This window comes from Anomaloglossus baeobatrachus, chromosome 2, assembly GCF_048569485.1.
Source record: "Anomaloglossus baeobatrachus isolate aAnoBae1 chromosome 2, aAnoBae1.hap1, whole genome shotgun sequence".
NCBI lineage: Eukaryota > Metazoa > Chordata > Amphibia > Anura > Aromobatidae > Anomaloglossus > Anomaloglossus baeobatrachus.
In genome coordinates this window covers 94,745,330-94,768,301 of record NC_134354.1, presented here as the reverse complement: position 1 = coordinate 94,768,301, position 22,972 = coordinate 94,745,330, and the positions used below count along the sequence as shown (strand labels likewise).

Sequence of the window (22,972 nt, the reverse complement as noted above, 5' to 3'; positions counted from 1 at the left end):
GGGCTTAGTTGGGTATTTACTTTACGATTGGTGACTGTAATGCAGTAAAGTGTTTTCTCTTCAGCCACAATGTATATGCACAATGTATACAGCAATGCTACTGAGTGCAGCGGGTGACTATCTCTATCAGTCTTCTAAAGGCCACTTCACACATAACGAGATCGCTAACGACCTCGTTGCTACATCACAGTTTCTGTGACGAAACGACTTCACCAGCGATCTCGTTATGTTTGACACGTACCAATGATCCGCCCCTTGCTGTGAGATCGTTGGTCGTTGCTGAATGTCTTGGGCCATTTTTGGCTCGTTGGAGTCCTGCTGGGCAGCATGTATCTGTATGTTTGACACCTACCAACGATCTCGTTAACGACCTACATGAGAACTTAAAGTGTGACACTTAGGCGTGTAGTTGTGTCACCTTTTCCGCGCCCCCTCTGCACCGATTGGTTGGCGCTGAGAACAGTAAGCAAACACTCGGGAACGAAGGAGGGATCAATCCGGGTGCAGATGCAGCTTCGAGCCGAAAAGCAAGCAAGCAACCGGGAACAAAGTACGAATGAATCCGGGTGGAGTCGCAGGTTCTATCCTCAAAGCAAGGCTCAAAAATGGACAAAGGATGAAGCGATACAAAGTTGCCTTCTAGGCCGGCCGCCTAATCAGAACGCAGTATTGGCCACCAATCGGAGCGGAGGGGTGTGGAAAAGGCGAACCATATGCACGCCTACGTGGCTTACAGCGTCAAACACTACGCCCCTATTCGAGATTGGAATCGTTACATCCTACGTCATACACACAGGCCAGTATTGCAGTCCTGAGCAGGGCACATCAAAGTGCGCCTGTGCAGAACCTCAATGCCGGCAAGTGTGTTTGACGTAGACGCGTCATGCACGTCGGCTTCAGAAGGAGGAAGACCAAGATGGCCGAAAGGGAAGGTGTCAGTCCCGGAGAACGGCGCCACCCATCCAACTGTTGTGCACTGGAGCGACCTTCTAGGTGAGTATTCTAAAGTGTTATTTATGTTCTACCCAGCGGCCTAGGCTCTTATATACAGCATGTTAGAATGCTGTATATAAGAGCCCAGTGGTGGTGGCCGCAGATTATAGGCCCTAAAACTGGTGACAGATTCCCTTTAAGCAAAATACATAGTTGAATGCACAGAGTAGGCTGAAAACACAATGTGCAATAATGCAACGGGGATATCATGTAAATGAACATCAAAAACAACTATGGCTCAGCCTTAAGGTACCGTCACACATAATGAGATCGCTAGCGAGATCGCAGCTGAGTCACGGTTTCTGTGACGCAGTAGCGATCCCGTTAGTGATCTCGTTATGTGTGACATCTACCAGCGATCAGGCCCCTGCTGTGAGATCTCTAGTCGTTGCAGAATGGGCCAGGCCATTTTCTTCAAAGGCGATGTCCTGCTGGGCAGGACACATCGCTGTGTTTGACACTGTGTGACAGGGTCACAGTGACGGCTGAGATCGTTATACAGGTCGCTACTGTGACCTGTATTGTTCCTGCATCGCTGGTAAGGTCTGACTGTGTGACATCTCTCCTGCGACCTCCCAACGACTTACCTGCAATCCCTATCAGGTCGCATCGTTTTCGGGATTGCTGGTAAGTCGTTGTGTGTGACTGGGCCTTTAGCCATGCTGCTGTCCTTGAACCGTCAATCTTCAGGAGTGCATCACCCCCTGGGAAGCAGGAATCTGAGGTAGAGGAGCGATGCGGTCTTTAATTGCAACAATGAGATAATCCTCTTTCAGCACTAAAACGTAATAAAGTATTCTGAAAATTAACATTCCAAAATTAATACATTTATAATACCGAGTGTAAAGTCTACTGCTGGGCGCTAAATGTAACACAGTTTGCAAGCTTTTTCTAGCTTGTCCCCTTAAATGTTAGATTAATGGTGGGACGAAATAACCAGTAAGGGAGGTCATTATTGGCTTTATGAAGATCAGGAAATCCGTTGGTGTGGAGAACGTCTAATCCCAGCCACAGCAAGCGAGGGCTGCTGAGCGTGCGAGGGTTGCAGTAAAGCCCCAGGGGAAGTTAAGTGTATAGTTTAAACACAATATCCAAGTTGTGATAACTGAGTAATTGTGATTTGTGTCAGGTGACTTGTTTGTAGCAGTTAGGGGTACTTTACACGTTGCGAAATCACTAGCATCGGCTAGCGGTGCCGAGCGCGATAGCACCCGCCCCCGTCGCACATGCGATATGTGGTGAACATTATTGCTACGGCAGCGTCACACACACATACCTGCTCGGCAACGTTGCTGTGACTGCCGAACTATCCCTCCTTCAAGGGGGAGGTTCGTTCAGCGTCACAGCGACGTCACTAAATAGAAGCGGAGGGGCGGAGATGAGCGGGACATAACATCCCGCCCACCTTCTCCCTTCCGCATTGCCGTTGGGACGCAGGTAAGGAGATGTTTGTCGCTCCTGCGGGTTTACACACAGCGATGTGTGGAGCTGCAGGAACGACAAACAACATCGTACCTGCGGTTGACCCGACATTATGAAAATGACCGATGCTACACAGATCACCGATTTTTGATCTTTTATTATCGTTTATTGGCGCATCTAGGATTTACACGTTGCGATGTCATTACCGGCAACGGATGTGCGTCACTAACAACGTAACCCTGACGATATTTAGGAAGCTATGTCGCAGTGTGTAAAGCCCCCCTTAGTTTCTTACCTTCAATGAGAACAAAAAACGGTATTTTGAATAAAAAGTACTTTATTAGTGTGACAAAATCAATGAAAAATATATTTTAGTTACCAGTTTATAACATCATAATCCAAACATCTGAGTATAAATAAAAAGCAAAAATCAAGAGAGACATTTTTTTTGTTCTTATTTTTGGGAGACACTAAAAAGGAACATGACTTGAATAGTTTATTCTTTACAAATATCCACTGAACTGTCGCAAACAGACAAATACAGAATCGAAATAGTATTTTACAGAATGTACAACATCTTCAGCTAATAAACATCCCTGGTACATAACAATTTGTTCAATTGATCTTTTTTTATATAAAGGCACAGGATGGTTAGGTGGCAACTTTTCCTCCATAGATGTAAATCTCTGTCTGTCTGTCACAGTCATCAGTTGTGACATCTAAGATATCAACAAATCAGCTCAGTAGTGATTATATTATACCGCTCAATGGTTAAATACATAAGATTCGCTACGGCATACAGAAGCAGCCAGCAGAAGAGAACTGATTTTCTTTGACTTTCCATGCCCTCCTCACTGTAAAAATTGTATATGTAGTAATAACGCAATATCTAATAGACCATTTAAATAACATATATATATATTAAAAGGGGAAAGGTGAAGCTGGATATGGGATTTTTTGTGTAATACTGAATCAAATTCTGTATAGGAAGCCAGCAGAAGAAAATATACAATAAAAGAAAAGCAGACTGGGCATTGAAAATTCCTACACTACTTGAAAATAAGCGGCATTAATCTCCAGCCCCTGAATTCTCTTTATATTATGATAAATATTAATATATACAGTTAAACTGGTTTTAGGACACCATCAAATGGACCACAAAGGTGCTGAATTAACGTGTTTCCTAGATTACTTGACAATCGTAGAAAAGTATGCAAAGTTCATTTGTAAGGGTTAGGGAACTTGGTCTTGTGAAATTCTGCAATTCCACAATATTACAGTTCTGTACTGGATTATTAAGAGCCAGGAAATTTACAGCATTTTAGAGAAATTATTGATTTGATTTTAAGTCCATATATGGAAATGGGGCAAATCTGCATTAGAGTGCAAAAAACTTTGCTTTATGGACCTGAAGGTTCAATTTTTCCTTTTCCATACCTTATAATTACTATAATAATCTTTATTAACGCCAACATATTCTGCTGAACTTCACATTTCAGAGGAAACGTAGAAACAAAATCAGTCATCAAATATTAAAAAACTACTAATTCAAATGAGGAATTAAGGATTTAAAGGGAACCTGTCAGCAGATTTGGGGCCTATAAGCTGCGGTCACCACTAGTGGGCTGCTATATACAGCATGTTAGAATGCTTGAATATAAGAGCCCAGGCCGCTGTGTAGAATGTAAAAATCCCTTTATAATACTTACCTAAATGATCGCTGCGGTGGAGTTGGGTCATATGGGCGTCTCCGTTCTCCAGTGCCGGCATCTCCTCTTTTGGCCATCTTTGTCGTCCTTCTTCTGAAGCTGGAGTGCGTGACATGTCCTATGTCATCCACACTCGCCGGCATTGAGGTCCTACGCAGGCACACTTTGATGTGCCCTGAGCAGGGCAGATCAAAGTATTGTAGTGCGCCTGCGCAGGACCGGCGAGTGTGTATGACATAGGACGCATCATGCACACAGGCTTCAGAAGGAGGATGAAGATGGCAGAAAGAGAAGGCGCCGACACCGGAGAGCGGAGACACCCATATGACCCAACTCTACCGCAGCGACCATTTAGGTAAGTATTATAAAGTGAATTTTACATTCTACACAGTGGCCTGGGCTCTTATATACAGTATTCTGGAATGCTGTATATAAGAGCCTACTGGTGGTGGCCGCAGCTTATAGGCCCCAAATCTGCTGACAGGTTCCCTTTAAGGGAAACTAAGTGAAGAACATCATGCATGCAGTGTGTGCGCGCATGTGTGTGTCCTATGAGTGTGCACGTATGTGAGTGTGCGCGCGTATGTGTGGGTGCGTATATATGTGTGTGTGTGTGTGCGTACGCCTATGTGGGTGGGCGTATGTGTGGGTGCGTATATGCGTGTGTGTGCGTACGCCTATGTGGGTATATGTGTGGGTGGGCATATATGTGTGTGTGTGCGCGTATGTGTGGGTGCGCACTTGGAGTGTGGTGCTCAAAATATTAGGGCTCAGAAAACAGAAGAAGACTCAGTTTATGTACTTCAGTGGAAGGCTACAGAAAATATAAAGTCAAGGTTCATGTTAATCAGCATATTACACCTCCATATAACCTCAAAGTTGTACAGAGCTGTAATATGGAGCTTAAAATGTAATCTTTGTTTTAATTTTCATTTCATAAGTCAATAGTACACATAAAAATAAGCAACTTTTCATAGAGCTCAGAGAAATTTACTTCTTTCTCCTCCTGGATTGAGCATTCTCAATTTATGGCTAAAATCCCTAAATCTGTATTCAGTGAAGACAGATTTTCACAATTCTGAGATAGAAGAGGACAGTTGCTGCTTTTAAAGATCTATGGAGGGAGAGGGGTTAGAGGCAGAGACATTCTGCTGAAACAACAGTTATGGAAAATCTTTAGTCATGGAAAACATATTTTACCTGTGAATTGAGAAATTTGAAAATGAAAAATCAGTCTAGGAGGATAAAGCTGCAGATTTCTCTAAAAAGATATATTTTATTTAAATCCTATTTTGATGTGTGCTATTGATTTATAGAAAACAATTTCAAAGAGAGTTACTTTTGAAAGATTTCCATATCTCTATGTACTAAAGTATAGAAAAACTTTTTAAGTCTTATGCTGTATGAATCGATACATGCTCTGTTGGATGGGTGTATTTCTGTACTACGGCACCATATGGAGCACTCTATGGCGGTTCATGTTTTTCCAGCTCTGTCACACAGAGACTCTATGTGCAATTACTATTACTATAGTTAAAAGGGCTTAGTTGGGTATTTACTTTACGATTGGTGACTGTAATGCAGTAAAGTGTTTTCTCTTCAGCCACAATGTATATGCACAATGTATACAGCAATGCTACTGAGTGCAGCGGGTGACTATCTCTATCAGTCTTCTAAAGGCCACTTCACACATAACGAGATCGCTAACGACCTCGTTGCTACATCACAGTTTCTGTGACGAAACGACTTCACCAGCGATCTCGTTATGTTTGACACGTACCAATGATCCGCCCCTTGCTGTGAGATCGTTGGTCGTTGCTGAATGTCTTGGGCCATTTTTGGCTCGTTGGAGTCCTGCTGGGCAGCATGTATCTGTATGTTTGACACCTACCAACGATCTCGTTAACGACCTACATGAGAACTTAAAGTGTGACACTTAGGCGTGTAGTTGTGTCACCTTTTCCGCGCCCCCTCTGCACCGATTGGTTGGCGCTGAGAACAGTAAGCAAACACTCGGGAACGAAGGAGGGATCAATCCGGGTGCAGATGCAGCTTCGAGCCGAAAAGCAAGCAAGCAACCGGGAACAAAGTACGAATGAATCCGGGTGGAGTCGCAGGTTCTATCCTCAAAGCAAGGCTCAAAAATGGACAAAGGATGAAGCGATACAAAGTTGCCTTCTAGGCCGGCCGCCTAATCAGAACGCAGTATTGGCCACCAATCGGAGCGGAGGGGTGTGGAAAAGGCGAACCATATGCACGCCTACGTGGCTTACAGCGTCAAACACTACGCCCCTATTCGAGATTGGAATCGTTACATAGCTGCTGTGTGACAGGGTCCCAAAGACCAACGAGATCGTTATACAGGTCGCTGCATCGTTACTAAAGTCGTTGGGAAAATGACTGTGTGACATCTCACCAACAATCTCACCAACGATTTAACAACGATCCGGAAACTGTGACATAGTAACGATCTTGTTAACGTCTCGTTATGTGTGACTGGACCTTTAGACTGAATGGAGCAGTGATCATGTGGCCAAGTCAATCAATCCTATATGTAGTGAAAAAGAATTAGGAATGATGACCCCTATACTAGTGACCGAAAGGGGTCCCAGCTGTGGATTAGCAATCATTTTTTTTTCATAATGGTGAAGTGGATGGTAAAACTTCAAAGGGACAAATCTTCATTCATCCATGCAATGTATCAGCTACAAATAGGGATTTTCCTGCATGTTTGACAGTGTGCCTGTAGCTGGGGGGATAAAGAAGGTTTTCCATTTGCTCTACTTAATGATTTATATACAAGGGACAAGCAGATCAAGCTTGCTTCATCATATTTTGCAAAACCCAGTTTTGTAGCTTTTTTTGTCTTGTATCTGAGGTTTATGTTGAGTGCTATTTATAAAGCCTCATATTTCACAATAAAACATATTTCACTAAAGAGGATGCAGAAAAAAAAGGAGACAGGCACATATAGGGTGAAACAGTATAGGGTAGAGCACTGGTGGAGTAAGATAGAAAATGTCTCCTGTGCAGGAACAACATATGGGTCCTTTGCAACCCAAGAGCTCATCAAAATGCTCAATTCCACCTGCTTGGAAGGTGAAAATGGCCCCTCTTACCTCTTGGGCCCCTGCGCAGCTGCACAGGTTGCACCAATGATATGTCCACCCCTGGGGTAGAGAAAGTTAGGGGAAGGTGAGAGGTGGTCACCTGACCAGGTTTATCTTGTCACAACCCCATTATATACCCATACAGAATACAGCTGCTGCAGTCACACCCGCAGATAGAAGAAAATCTGCAAATATATTAAGGAAAAAAAGGAGAGGAACGTTTACTAATGGTTCCACTCCGTAGAAGAATTTAATAGTAGCATTATTACGTGTTACCATTACGTACAAAAATAGACAACATAGATAGAAAAAAAATCGTCCCACTTTTCTGGATGAGAATGGGACCGATTTTTATACGATGTTGTGACTCCAGCCCTTGTGAGGACAAGCTTGTGAAACCTCCATCACTTTTGGGGGGGTTCTTTTGGAAAAACAGATGGTAAAAACTGACTCAAGGATCAAACCTTAAAAATCTAACTGATAAAAATCAGTCCGTTTTTTGCGTATGACAAAAATTATGGATGTCTGAGTCAGAGTTTACAGTTCCCAGTCACCACTCAAGCAATTGCTGGCCATACACGTTCAATAAATATTAACTGAGCATTGCAATATATTGTTGGAGTTAAAAAACTAATATAACTTACTAGTTTTTCCCCTATTAAAAAATAATGAGACTCAAGCATGGTTAATAATAGTAATAATAATAATAATAATAATTATGGGGAGGTTGTGATACAAATCAGTGTCCAGCTACTTGTGTATGGCAGGTTTTAAAAATTGGGGACAGTACAAAACGCCATCCTTGATGAAGATTCCCCTGGAATAAGGAGCCCTAAATTCATTAAGGGGTTCATCTTTCGGCTGCAGTCTGCCAGTGTCAGAAATGTACTGCAGGGAACACTTAGTACATTTCTATTCAAACTGTCTCTCCAGGGAGGAAGGAGATGAAGTCTAGCGCCACCTATTGAAATAGCAATCCTAAAATCAAAAGTGGCTCTTTAACAAGCCTTTTCATATGACTTAATACTGCTATACACGTTGCAATTTCGCATACGATATCGTATGCGATTTGCAACGCCCCCATCATATGTGCGGCACGTTCAATTTGGCGAACGTCCACTTGCTGGATTGGGAGGGACGTTCGGCGTCACATCGACGTCACACGGCAGCCGGCCAATAGAAGTGGAGGGGCGGAGCTGAGCGGGACGTAAACATCCCGCCCACCTCCTTCCTTCCGCATTGTCAGCTGGGAGCCGCAGGACGCAGGTAAGATCTGTTCATCGTTCCCGGGGTGTCACACACTGCGATGTCTGCTGCCTCGGGAACATTGAACAATCTGCCGTTCAATTTTAGAGAAAGGTACGATGTGTATGCGATGAACGGATTTTCGTTCAATCGCAATCGCACGTAGCAGTTACACACTGCAATGTAACTTACGATGCCGGATGTGCGTCACTTACGACGTGACCCCGCCGACATATTGTAAGATACATTGCAGCGTGTAAAGCGGGCTTTAGGATTTATACCAGATCAAAACCTCAATTCCCATACTTTACACTGACACTGACGAGGGGCAATCACCTGAAACACCGTGTCTGCAAATTGGGGTTCTGATCTGGTACAAATCCTAACACATAAGAAAAGGCTTTAAAGGGCCACTTTTGACTTTTAGGATTGCTACTTCCAATAGGTGGCGCTAGCGTTCATCTCCTTCCTCCCTGGTGAGACAACTTGTAAATTTCCCGAGGGGCCTCACTGGCAGCCAGACTGGCTTGTCAGTTTTCCGCAAAGAGAAAAGTTTTCCCCTTACATTTCTATTGTAATTTATGCCACTTACGTAATGTAAATTCTGCTGAATTTGCTGCGCTCAGCCATGCCCTTCCCTCTAAGAGCTGCTCACTTCTTGAAAAGATGGCAGAGCGGACGTAAAAATGCCAAATTTGTTTTGCACATCTATAATTTATGCAAAGATTGTGCAACATTTCAAACAATTTTACACAAGATTAATATCAAAAGCTGCTTGATTAATTGGCCCCATAAGAATATAGATGGAAGCACTAAAACGAACGGCTTCCCTCATATTTACAGTATATACTGTATACTGTAATTGTGGAGAAGTGATGATGATGTAGAGTCAGCGGCTCAGCAGAACTCTGAAAACATTACATGTATCTCCTCCGCTCACGCACCGCTACGTTCGTCTGCAATCAAATTGGAGATATTTACTCGAACTAAAATGACTTTTAAGAAGTGACTTTTCTTTCCCTTATATTTGCAGTATATGCAGACTTTTTGCATTGTGATATAAGTACATGGTGCCCTGGATTAATTTATTCATATCACGCTGACTGTAAAAATAAACATCCTATGTGCTGACTATAACTAGTGTTAATAAAAAATGGAGTTATTGAATAGTGCCTATTCTCTCATTGTGTCTGAGCATGTATAAGATAATAACGACCAGCTTGTATAATTGTATATTATTATGATTGGAATGGCTGAGTGATCATATCATAACACTGCGGAGCTGGTGGGCCACGCCAAGCTATAAACACAGGGGCAATTTATGGCATTCTAAATCCTGTCCATGAGGACAGCACACAGAGGTCATTATGACTCCCATCAATGCATCATACAGATTACAGCACCTGGAGGGAGTAAAATTCTTTAAATATGCCATTAAAGAGGACCTTTCACCAAATGTATTATGTTGAACTAGTCTTTGTGTAATAAGCACTGCAGTTTTTAATTTTGCTTCTCTATTGCAGAGATATTAACAATAAAAGTATTTGACACTTAAGGGGGCTTTACACGCTGCGACATCGCTAATGCGGAGTCGTTGGGGTCACGGAATTTGTGACGCACATCCGGCCGCATTAGCGATGTTGCTGCGTGTGACACCGATGAGCGATTTTGCATCGTTGCAAAAACGTGCAAAATCGCTCATCGGTGACATAGGGGTCCATTCTCGATTATCGTTACTGCAGCAGTAACGATGTAGTTCGTCGTTCCTGCGGCAGCACACATCGCTCCATGTGACACCGCAGGAACGAGGAACCTCACCTTACCTGCCTCCCGGCCGCTATGAGGAAGGAAGGAGGTGGGAGGGATGTTCCGGCCACTGATCTCCACCCCTCTGCTTCTATTGGGCGGCCGCTCGGTGACGTCGCTGTGACGCCGCACGGACCGCCCCCTTAGAAAGGAGGCAGTTCGCTGGTCACAGCGACGTCGCCGGGCAGGTAAGTATGTGTGACGGGTCTGCGCGATGTTGTGCGGCACGGGCAGCGATTTGCCCGTGTCGCACAACAGATGGGGGCGGGTACCCACGCTAGCGATATCGGGACCGATATCGCAGCGTGTAAAGTAGCCTTTAGGCAATTAATTTTTTTAAAGTCCAAGTGGGCATTACCAGAGAGATTTTACTGGGGGCGTGTACTTCTGACTCTATTGGACGCTGACCAATCACAAGCAGGCAACAATACACTGGGGAAAGAAGAACACACCCCCACAATAGCACTGACCGCCTGCTCTCCCGTACTGCAGAGTGATGACAGTGCTGGAGCACAGCACACCCGAGTGTGACTCACTGACAGAATTTAAAAGGGATCCTGCCAGGTCCCCTCTGCCCTCCAACCCAGCAGCAGTAGACATACCCGTATGTCTAAATTCCCTCTCTACCCAGCCCTGTAGTATAATGTTATTTACTAATATGAATAAATTTGTGCTGTATGTGAGGTCTGTGAGGATGCTGTGTAACAGCTTCATTTCTATATTGATTTTTCCTTCTGAAGCCCATGAGGGATCTTTTTCACCTACACAGACTTGCTGACATGATTCTAAGGAGTTTGTGCGATTCCTCCTTTGAGGCTTTGTTAGGATATGTGGAGGGGTTGGATCCAGCACCAATTCCAAAAATAGGGTAAAGAAAATATTTTCCTTTATTGATACATATTAAAATCCTTGTATGAAGACCGCAGATGGAAAGTTCAGTTCATAGGTAGTCTAAACGCGTTTCAGACTTCATAATAAAAACAAAACAAAGTCCTTAATCATAACTTTGTTTTGTTTTTATTATGAAGTCCGAAACGCGTTAAGACTACCTATGAACTGAACTTTCCATCTGCGGTCTTCATACAAGGATTTTAATATGTATCAATAAGGAAAATAATTGCTTTACCCTATTTTTGGAATTGGTGCTGGATCCAACCCCTCCTCCTTTCCGTTCTTCATTATATGCTGGTTTGGACTTACCAGCGGATCTCGTGCACCCCTGGGATCCTGCAGTATTGGGTGTCAGGTGAGCTGGTTTTTCTTTGCACACTACTTTGTAAGGATATGTGCCAACAATCAGGACTCACTGCGTCCTGGATGCAGCGAGTTTCCTCCACAGGAGAACGCAGGAGACTGCAGCTGCTTGTACCCACGATCAGGGTTCACTCCGCTGCGGGCTCCTCGCTGTGTTCTCCGTACGGAGGACGCATGAAAATCCGCAGCAAACAATTGACGTGCTGCAGTCTGGAAAGGTCAGTGTTTGTTGCGGAAAAAACAAGCACAGTGGGCACGGGATTTCTAGAAAGCCCATTCACTGTGCTTGTACTGTACAACGCAGCGTTTTGGACGCAGCTAATGCATGCTGCATCTAAAATGCCGCAAACACTGATCGCGAGCACAGACCCTAACTCTTCCCATCCACTGCAAATTCCGTGATGGGTACCATCTGTGCACAGCCTGTGTTTGAAGTTATCAGCCCTGGTTATCTCGCTACAGAGTCTGCATGATTTCCTCCCTCCCAGCTCCCCTGGTGCATAACATCCCTTCCTATCTCACTACATGGTTTGCATGATTTCCCCCCATTGGGGACTTACCCCCCTCCCCAATACCTGTTGCTGCTGTGTACACTCTCCTCTTCCTCCTCACTCCTCTAGTACTAAAAGAAGGGCACACCAGGCACAACTAAGTGCAGTGTGCTGTCAAATCAATGTGCAAAAAAAGCTGCAAAGCCTGCTATGTAAAGGAGTGGCACAGAGTCTACGGCAGAAAGGTGGAACATTTTTAATAAAATCTTTTCAGAAAGCTTAGTACTTATAAAGCAAATGAACAATAAGAAAATCAGTGCAAATGTGTACATGTCTGTTTGTTTGAAATCATTTTCAAAACCCTATAAAAGAAATGTAAGATCCTCGTTTATTAGTCTGTACAAAAAGCATGTGTTACTTTGGTGGAAACAATATACAGTTACATATATAGGCCATTGATTTGAACTAGATCTGTGATTATTAGAAATTCTAAAGTCCCCATAGATTGAAAATTCTGTTACTTTTTGTGTATAGTGGTGATATTGCCCAAATCGTTACTTTTCAGGTTTCCAGAATAGTTTGAAACCTTGTGACTGACCACTGATTAGATGTTATGAATAGCATTGAAATATGATACACAAGGTCCTACATGTGATACAGTAAGTTATAATCAATAGTCTCCGATTACCGGCTTCCAGCACAGAATTGCTCATTATTGGGCAGGAGCTAATTGGGAGGTAGCCATTAGGAAAGAAATTAGCATACAGAAAGACAGAAGCAGTGGGAAAACTAAGAAAATCAGTGTCAAGTAATGTTACTTAATCCCAAGCTAATATTTTGTCATGCTTCAGGAAGACGATCAATGCAAAATCAATCTGATCTATATGTTCCGCTGCACGGCCGCAGAGAAGTGCTCCAATACCTTTGTCTATTCATCATCCGTGGACAGGAACTTTGCTTGCAAAAAAATAAAATACTATAAAATAGTGGGAATCGGGGTCGGAGATATGTGTTCTTTTGGTGCATATTTAGAGAAGAATGGCAAAAACACAGATAACATGACCCCAACGATCGCAAGCATGTATCCCCATCCGATCTGACAGGTTCCTGCATAGTATATACTCGAGTTCTCACAGTACTTCTTCACAGTAGCTGCGTTGAGGCCGAAGGGATAGACCAAGAGTCCAGATGCCATGATGAACACTGTAAACACAAAACAGAGAGAAGCAAAGTGATTGGTATGTAGTATTCATAAAATACATGATCAATTAAATTGGATACAATTTTGTTTTTTTTTATAATAGAGGTCCAAATCCACTGAACAGACATTGATTTAAAGGGACCAGCAGATTTGGGACCTATAGGCTGTGGCCACCAACAGTGGCTCTTATATACAGGATTGTAACATGCTGTATATAAGAGCCCAGGCCGCTGTGTAGAACATAAAAACACTTTATAATACTCACCTAAACAGTTGCTGCGGTGGAGTTGGGTTTTCCGGGACCGCCGCTTCCTCTTTCGTCCATCTTTGTCATCCTCCTTCTGAAGCCTGTGTGCATGACGCGTCCTATGTCATCCACACTTGCTGGCATTGAGGTCCTGCGCAGGCGCACTACAATATTTTGATCTGTCCCGCTCAGTGCCGGCGAGTGTGGATCACGTAGGACGCGTCATGCACACAGGCTTCAGAAGGAGGATGACAAAGATGTCCAAAAGAGGAAGCATCGGCACCGGAGAACAGAGACGCCCATATGACGCAAGTCCACCACAGCGACCCTTTAGCTTAGTATTATAAAGTGATTTTTACGTTCTACACAGCGGCCTGGGCTCTTATATACAGCATGTTAGAATGCTGTATATAAGAGCCCACTGGTGGTGACCGCAGCTTATAGGCCCCAATCTGCTGACAGGTTCCCTATACTGACTACTAGCAGCCACCACTAGAGGGAGTTTATCGCATATTTTGTATCCAGTCAATATGCTCCAAGGGAAAAAATAGGGGAGATTTGTCAGTCTAAAAGTGCCAGAAATCTGGAATAATTTGTGCAAAGAAACTCTTTTATAACCTGCATCTTATTTATTGTGTGTTTTAGACACTTTGGGGGGAATTAATCAAGACACCTTTTACCCATAAGCTTTGATCCATTCTTGATTAAGATGCACCAAATTCCTTAAAGGGGTTATCCACTACAATGACAACCCCTTCTCATTCCATTGTTTTGCCACGGTAAAATAAAAAATCTTATACTCACCTCCTGTGCTTGCGCCGTTCCAGTGGTGTCAGGGCTCGTCTTCCCGGGGCTCACGTGTGGTTGTGACGTCACGCGAGCCCCACTTTCAACACCACTGGCTTCCCTCTCTCCACCTTCAGACAAATGAGTAATCGACAGAAACTCAGTGACCAGCCACAGATATCACTTAAAATTGATTATTTATTTGTCCAAAGGTGGGGAGAGAGAAGCCGGTGGTGATCGGGTGCTGGGCTCGTGTGATATAATAAGGTCACGCGATGTCCCGGGAATGTGAGCACCAACGCCATTGGTACGGTGCAGGCACGGGTGGTGAGTATAAGATTTTTTTATTTTTCTGGAGCCAAACATGGGGAATAAGAAGGGGATATTCTAATAGTCGACAACCCCTTTAAGAGGTGTATTTGGTGTATCGTTCACCAGCCTCCACAACAGAGTTAGAAATGTGCTCTGGTCTCCATACCACTATAATTCATGGCACTTTTGAAGTGTATATTATAGTTAAAGAAATCCTTCAGCAGGTTTTCGCTATGTAATGAAAGAGCGTCATAATGTAGGGACTAAGAACCTCATTTTCTTGATATATTACTTACTTGGCTAAGCATTGCTGTTTCAATAAAATCAATGTTTTATCAGCTGGAAATTATCACCATAGGAATAGGTTTCTCGTGCCTAATAGTCAAATATTCTATGTAAGCTCGCACCACTACTGATTAGCAGCTTTCTGCCTATGCACAGCGTGCACAAACAGAAAGTTGCCAATCAGTGGTGGCAGCAGGGCTATATACAGCTCAGCACTGTAAGCTTTTGTAGGTCTGGAGCAGAGAAAACAGTAATTATAATACACCTGGGCAGCATGGTAGCTCAGTGGTTAGCACTGTTGCTCCTGGGTTTAAATACCACTGAGAACAACATCTGCAGGGAGTTTGTATGGTCTTCCTGTGTTTGCGTGGGTTTCCTCCAGGTGCTTCAGTTTCCCCCCACAATCTGAAGACAATCTGTCAATGGGGACAGTGATGTTGATGTCTGGAAAGCGCTGGGGAATTAATGGTGCTTGTATGAGCAAATAAAATAAACTGCTGCACCCAGTAACATAAGTGACACATCTCTGGATTCAGGGTCGATACCTGTACATCATACTGCTCTCAGATTACATAGGAATAACCAGCGATGCTCCGGCTTCCAGGTCCTCAGTGTGGTGAATATAATCAATGAATCAAGAGCCGAAGAAAACAGCGCTGAATACAGGTGAATATAGAAAATCTTTTTATTTTAAAGACCCGTGTTTTCTCCGGTACGTGTCACACTGATGTCACACGGATCACATCAGTGTCCGATCCGTGTGCTGCTGGAGAAAAAACGGATATGTCTCCGTGTGTGCATGCAGGGCCACTCGCACGCACACACGGAGTGTGAAAACACGGCCGTGCGAGTAACTCCAGAGAATAACATGGGTACATGTGGCATCCGTGTTAAAAACTGATGTCACATGTACCTGAAACACGGACGTCGGAAAGGGGCCTAATGCAAAACCCCTAACTCTTCGATGCAGGTCCCATCAATGGTCCCCACCAATCAGCAAGTTATCCCTTATCCAATGAACTTATATTTACTGGAAAAAACCATTAACTGTTCGATAACACGTTTAATCCAAGATTTATATTAAACATCACTCGTCCCAATTTCAAATTCAGATTTCTGTTACATTTTCTCAGTAACACAAATAATAATAATAATTTTATTTCTGTAGCGCCAACATATTCCGCAGCGCTTTACAATGCAGAGGTTCATATAGAAACAAACATAAGTAACAGTTATAGAAGATACAATAATTAAAACAAAAAATAAAGACAACCCTGCTCATAAGAGCTTACAATCTACAAAGGGGTGAGATGGGGGTGACACAAGGTTCAAGTGCTTATTTCCAAATATCCACAAGGTGGCAGTGAGGAACAAGAAATTTGGAGACATACAAGTTTTTACTACTTGTTTTTTTTTTTGTTAATTGCATCAGTAGATTAGTGACTTGTATCTATGCTCTTGTGTTTTAATGTCATTTGCTGTAGTATCCGTCTATTCTAACATTTACAATTTGCGACATGCAGTGTTAATAGGTGATAGGGGTCTGTAGATGGAACGCTAGAACAGATTCTCAGGCATTTGTACCGATATTTGGATCTTAGTACGCCGCATTGTATGCAACAGTCTGCAAAGTAGATGGTTACACCCCCAAACTCAGCAATTATATTTATACAGAGCATTGTTTGTGCTTCAGTATTAGGTTGTATAGCTTGAATAAAAATGTAATATAATGTATTAAACACATTTTTTTCCACCATGAAGTGCAGTTAATTCATGAGCCGTGCAAATAAGGCTACTTTCACACTTGCATTCAGCGGAGTCCCTCACTATGGAGAATAGCGCAGTCCGTTAACGCACTGCGCTATTCTCCATAGACTTGTATGGACGACGCACTGTAACGCAAGTGTCAGCTTTGCATCCGCCGGACGACGCAGCGTCGTTATTTCACTGCGCATGCTCTTTTTTTTTTAAATCACAAACTTTATTTTGTCTCTCGGTGGCTGAACGTTCAGCTGAGCGCCCGCCCGCCGGCATGTGAGAGCTCTCAGCTGAGCGCCCGCCCGCCGGCATGTGAGAGCGCTCAGCTGAGCGCCCGACCGCCGGCATGTGAGAGCGCTCAGCTGAGCGCCTACCCACCGGCATGTGAGAGCTCTCAGCTGAGCGCCCGCCGCCGGCATGTGAGAGCGCTCAGCTGAGCGCCCGACCGCCGGCATGTGAGAGCTCTCAGCTGAGCGCCCGCCCGCCGGCATGTGAGAGCGCTCAGCTGAGCGCCCGACCGCCTGCATGTGAGAGCGCTCAGCTGAGCGCCTACCCACCGGCATGTGAGAGCTCTCAGCTGAGCGCCCGCCGCCGGCATGTGAGAGCGCTCAGCTGATCGTTCACAATAGTCTGCTGCCGGTAAAACTGTAAAGAAGAAAAAAAAAGCTTCTGTTGTTTTGTACGATCCGTTGCATCCGTCACACAGCGCAATGCTACGGAAACCGTCCAACGCAAGTGTGAAAGTATCTTAAATTAACAGGTGGCTACAACATTTCTCATCATATGTTTTGGTATTGCTGTACTGCTGCCCGTTCAGTATCAGAGGTTGCACCCGTGTCCGAGAGATATATGACGCACACAAGCATTGTATATGCGGACTCATTCAACACTTATTTCACTTTCTTGCCACCATCTTGTTCGTCTTCTCCTCTCATCTGTCCAGAGCTTTAATTTATCATTTTGGGATTTGGAACCCTCCAGCCAGAGATTATTGGGGTAAGTTCACACTGGTTTTTTTTAATGTGGATTTTGAAGCATATTCACTCCAAAATCCACATCAAAAACCTCTTCAAATGCTTTTTTATGTAGATTTTGGTGCAGACCTGCTTCAAAAAACTTGTAAAAAAATCTGTTTAAAGAGTTAATTGTGGAGCTGATTCTGCTTAAAAAATCCACATAAAAAACAATGAATAGTGTCCTATTGATTTCAAAGGGAAAACTCCTATAGGGCACATTGTGCTGTTTTCAATTTTTTATTTTTCATGGAAAAAAATGCGTGTCAAAAAGTTCTGAGGAGTGTGAGGGGAACCAGGTTGTGGCAGGTGGGCTCACAAAATAGGATAAAATGAGGTCAATATGACCCCATGCAGATTGGTACAACTAGAGATTTTTTTCATGATAGCAGACAAGGGTTAATAGATACTCAAAAGACTGACTATATGAACAGCAAGGTGTTTTTCTATTGCAATGCATATGTCCATTATTTTAGTGTTTAGTCCTTTTTAAGGGGGGTTATGGAGTGTTCCCACCTGAGAAGATGTCACATGAATGACGGTGACAGCCAAGTGGCCACCATCTCTACACTGTGGCTCCATTGCCATTTAGTAGTCACCTCGCTAGAAATCAGGCCAGTTCTGTCTGGCTATGTGGACAGGACTGAGGAAGGCCCTCTTGCAAATAAAATAGGAAATATTTCAGCATAAAAGGCAATGAGAAACTGAAAAATTAGGATTTTACTACAAATAAGAACAGAGGACCAATATACAATTTAGGGGCTGCAGATTTTTTAGGAAAAACATGAGCCAAAAACATCACTATGGACGTAATATGGATAACACCAGGATAACATACCAACTATCTATAGGTGTCCCCCAAGGTTTAGTTCCAGGACCCCTGCTGTTCTCCATTTACACCTTCGGCCTGGGACAGCTCATAAGGCCCAGTCACACTAAACAACTTACCAGCGATCCCAACAACGATCCAACCTGATAGGGATCGCTGGTAAGTTGCTAGGAGGTTGCTGGTGAGATGTCACACTGCGACGCTCCAGCGATCCCACCAGCAACCTGACCTGGCAGGGATCGCTGGAGCGTGGCTACACGAGTTGCTGGTGAGCTCACCAGCAACCAGTGTCCAGCCCCCAGCCAGCAGCGCCGTGTGGAAGATGCTGCACTTGGTAACTAAGGTAAATATCGGGTAACCAACCCGATATTTACCTTGGTTACCAGCGCACGCAGCTGCACGTGCAGAGAGCGGGGAACAGCGCACACTGCTTAGCGCTGGCTCTCTGCTCTCCTAGTTACAGCACACATCGGGTTAATTACCCGATGTGTACTCTGCTACACGTGCAAGGAGCAGGAGCCGGCACTGACAGTGAGAGCGGAGGAGGCTGGTAACGAAGGTAAATATCGGGTAACCAAGGACAGGGCTTCTTGGTTACCCGATGTTTACTGTGGTTACCAGCCTCCGCAGAAGCCGGCTCCTGCTGCCTGCACATTTAGTTGTTGCTGTCTCGCTGTCACACACAGCGATCTGTGCTTCACAGCGGGACAGCAACAACTAAAAAATGGCCCAGGACATTCAGCAACAACCAACGACCTCACAGCAGGGGCCGGGTTGTTGCTGGATGTCACACTAAGCAACATCACTAGCAACATCGCTGCTACGTCACAAAAGTTGTTTGTTACCAGCGATATTGCTAGCGATGTTGCTTAGTGTGACGGGGCCTATAGAGTTCCATAGCTTCCAGTATCATCTTTCGGCTGATGATACAGAGATCAGGTGGCTCGGTGGTTAGCACTGCAGTCTTTTAGCACTGGGGTCCCGGGTTCAAATCCCACCAAGGACAACATCTGCAACAAGTTTGTATGTTCTCCCTGTGTTTGCTGGGGTTTCCACTGACACACCAAAGATATACTGATATTGACTTTAGATTGTGAGCCCCAATGGGGACAGTGTTGATAATGTATGTAAAGCGCTGTGGAATTATTGGCGCTATATAAATCAATAAATATTATTATCTACCCTGGTAGCATCTCCTTACTAACCAAAATCCCACAATGTCTGTCTGACATTTCATCCTTCTTTACTGTTTCATTTTTAAAACTGAAATCATCATCTTTTCCCCATCTCACTCTACCAGACCTATCCATTAAAGTCAATGGCTGCTCACTCTCCCCAGTCCCGCACGCTCACTGCCTGGAAGTAACCCTCGACCCTGCTCTCTCCTTCAAGCCACATATCCAAGCACTTTCCATCTCCTGCCAACTGCAACTCAAAAATATTACCTTGGATCCGTACATTCCTTGACCAAGAATGTAAAAAAACACTAGTGCGTGCCCTCATCATCTCTCGCCTTGACTACTGCAACCTACTGCTTTCTGGCCTTGTTTCTAACACTCTTGCACCCCTACAACCTATCCTAAACTCTGCTGCCCAATTAATCCACCTGTCCTCCTGATATTCCCCGGACTCTCCTCTCTGCCAATGTCTTCACTGGCTTCCCATTGCCCAAAGACTCAGTTTCAAAACACTAACCATCACATACAAAGCCATCCTCAACCTGTCTCCTCTATACATCTGTGACCTAGTCTCCCGGTACTTACCTGCACACAAACTCTGATCCTGACAAGATCTCCTTCTCTCCCCTCTTATCTACTCCTCCCACAATTGCATACGAGATTTCCCCCGTTCCTCCCTCATACTCTGAAACCCTCTACTCCAACATATCAGACTCTCACCCACCTTGGAAACCTTCAAAAGTAACCTGAAGATCCACTTTTTCCTACAAGCCTACAACCTGCAGTAACCCTCAGTCTAATATAATGCAGCCTGACCAGCTCTACCATCACCTACTGTATCCTCACCCATCTCCTGTAGACTGTGAACCCTCGGGGGCAGGGTCCACTCTAGTCCTGTACCAGTTTGGCCTTGTATTGGTCATGACTAGAGATGATCGAATACCTCAAATATTTGGCTTCGCGAATATTTGCCGAATAGGTCGCCGCTATTCGACTATTTGCGAATATTCAATGCGCAATGTAAGTCTATGGGAAACCCAAATAACAACTATTTGTAACTATTCAGGCTTCCCATAGACTTACATTGCGCATCGAATATTCGCATAGCGATAACTTATTCGTTGGATATTCGCGAAGCCGAATATTTGAGGTATTCGATCATCCCTATTCATGACTATTGTACTTGTCTATGTATGCCCCTTTTCATACGTAAAGCACCATGGAATAAATGGCGCTATAATAAATAATTCCTGTACACTTGTGTGAATGGTGCCCTATCGCTGATACGGGGCCACTGTTTTGAGCCATTTCTCTGTAGATGAGATGAGAAGTGTCTGTGTAACGTGTCCATTCTCCACAATGGCTTCTGCTCAGCACATCCCAGACAAGCAACAAGGAATCTGCCACATTCTTGGCCATTCCCCAGTAAATAGAAGTGTTTGCCAATAGTCTGTGCCTTCATCTGGAACAAGTTACAACGAGGCACAAACAGAGGCAGTTGTACTGCGGCATATTTCACCTGTCATCACAATCACATCATCCTCATATTAATTATTAGATCTGTCATTTTCTGCTGTCATCAGTGTTTGCACTTGTACGATGCCGGAGTTCAAAGCAAAGCAAATATAGTAAGACGGCCGCCATCGCTTTAATGTGGCCACAGTATGATCCTTCAGGAACCCGAGAGACATGAGGAACGTTCATCTGAACCTGACAGTGGCCACACAGACAGCCCCAGCCGGCAACCAACGTCGGAGCTATAGTCTCTCTATATCACGGGACAACACTATAACATTTATATCAGGAAACAAAACCTACAATATTTATCACATTGACCCAAAAATCTGTTGTTGAACTTTAATCTCTTAAAGGGAATCTATGATTAGGTTTATGTTACCCAATCTGAGAGCAGCATGTTGTAGGGATAGAGACGCTGATTCCAGCGATGTGTCACTTAGGGCCCCTTCACATTGTGTTTTTACCTACGCTCAGTGGTCCCGTCGGAGCTTCCATCCGAACACCCCCACAAAATGGTGCAAAGATTGTGAAACATGGCGAAAATGGTGCAAGACGGAGCACACACTGACTCCGCCTGCTCCATTACAGTCAACGGCCCGATCGGCGCAAGAGTCCAAAACCCATTTTGGGGGTGTTCGGACCTAAGCTCCGACGGGACCACTGAACGTAGGCCTTACTGGGCTGCTTGCTGCATTTTTGATAAAGTCCCTCTATCAAATTTACTAGTTCTTCAGAAGACCTCAGGCTGCTATGTCAACCATAAGGCACCCAGCGATGGCATTGACATGGTGAAGCCTGTTATATGCCGGTCATACTTGACAGCAGCATTTCACAGATTAAACTCATGTGATCGGAGCTAGCTGCGATCTCATCACCTACTTTGGGGGTCGGCCATGGAGCAGGCAGAGCTCCATACAGAAATATTGCACAACCGCTATACAACCGCCATACAAGTACAGCCGCAATCAAGGGGTTAACATTATGCAATTTATAATTACAGAGATAAAATGAAGTTGTAGGGCTATGAGCATATGGGAATAGACAGTCAGACTTAAAGGGTTATTCCCTTCTCCAAGATCCTAACCCAATATGTAGTAGGTGTAGTAATAATAATAATATTAGCAAATACCTCCAATTAGAAATGTAGTATAGTTCTTCTGATTCACCATGTCTCTAACCTCATGTTCAGGGCATTGCAGGACCTTAAGTATCCATAGTTATGACAACTAGCAATTAACTAAGTGACTATATGCGTGGCGGTAACCATGGATACATAAGGTCCTGCAATGCCCTGCACATTATGTAAGCAATACAGTAAATCAGGAGAACTATACTACATTTCTAATTGGAGGTATTTGCTAATATTCTTCTTATTACACCTACTACATATTGGGGATAGGACTTGGAGATGGAAATAACCCTTTAAACTGTTTTATTTTCGCCCTATTAATCATATTAATATATCTAATGGGTAGATCATAACACCAGTATTCAGCAGTGCTAGTGGCATCATAAAGCTGAAGGAAAAAGGAGGAATCCAATCCAGGGGCAGGTCAAGGTTATCTGCCTCCTTGGGCAGACAAGGCAAATTGTGCCCCTTCCTCCTATGCACTGTCCAGTTGAGTATCCGTCACTTGGTGGTCTGTGTCTTCTGGATACTGTCCCTGCAGAATTTGTCTCCATACACAGTATCCCACCATAAAGTGCCTCTATATACTGTGTCTACTTGAAAGTGGCCAATAGACAAAGCCCTAGCTGGAGGCCGCGGATTGCTAGGCATGTTTTATTGAAACACAAAAAAAGAGGAGGTTACAG

General features: G+C 44.0%; 1 protein-coding gene across 1 annotated transcript in view; it reads right to left on the bottom strand.

The window, feature by feature from the left end:
• Positions 1-12,270: 12,270 nt before the first annotated feature.
• LOC142283643 (LHFPL tetraspan subfamily member 7 protein-like) overlaps positions 12,271-22,972 on the bottom strand; it is a 332,350-nt gene continuing 321,648 nt past the window's right edge. The window contains exon 3 of the mRNA XM_075333139.1: positions 12,271-13,233. Within this exon, the coding sequence (XP_075189254.1) occupies positions 13,007-13,233 (227 nt within the window). The 3' untranslated portion in view covers positions 12,271-13,006. The remainder of the gene's footprint in view (positions 13,234-22,972) is intronic.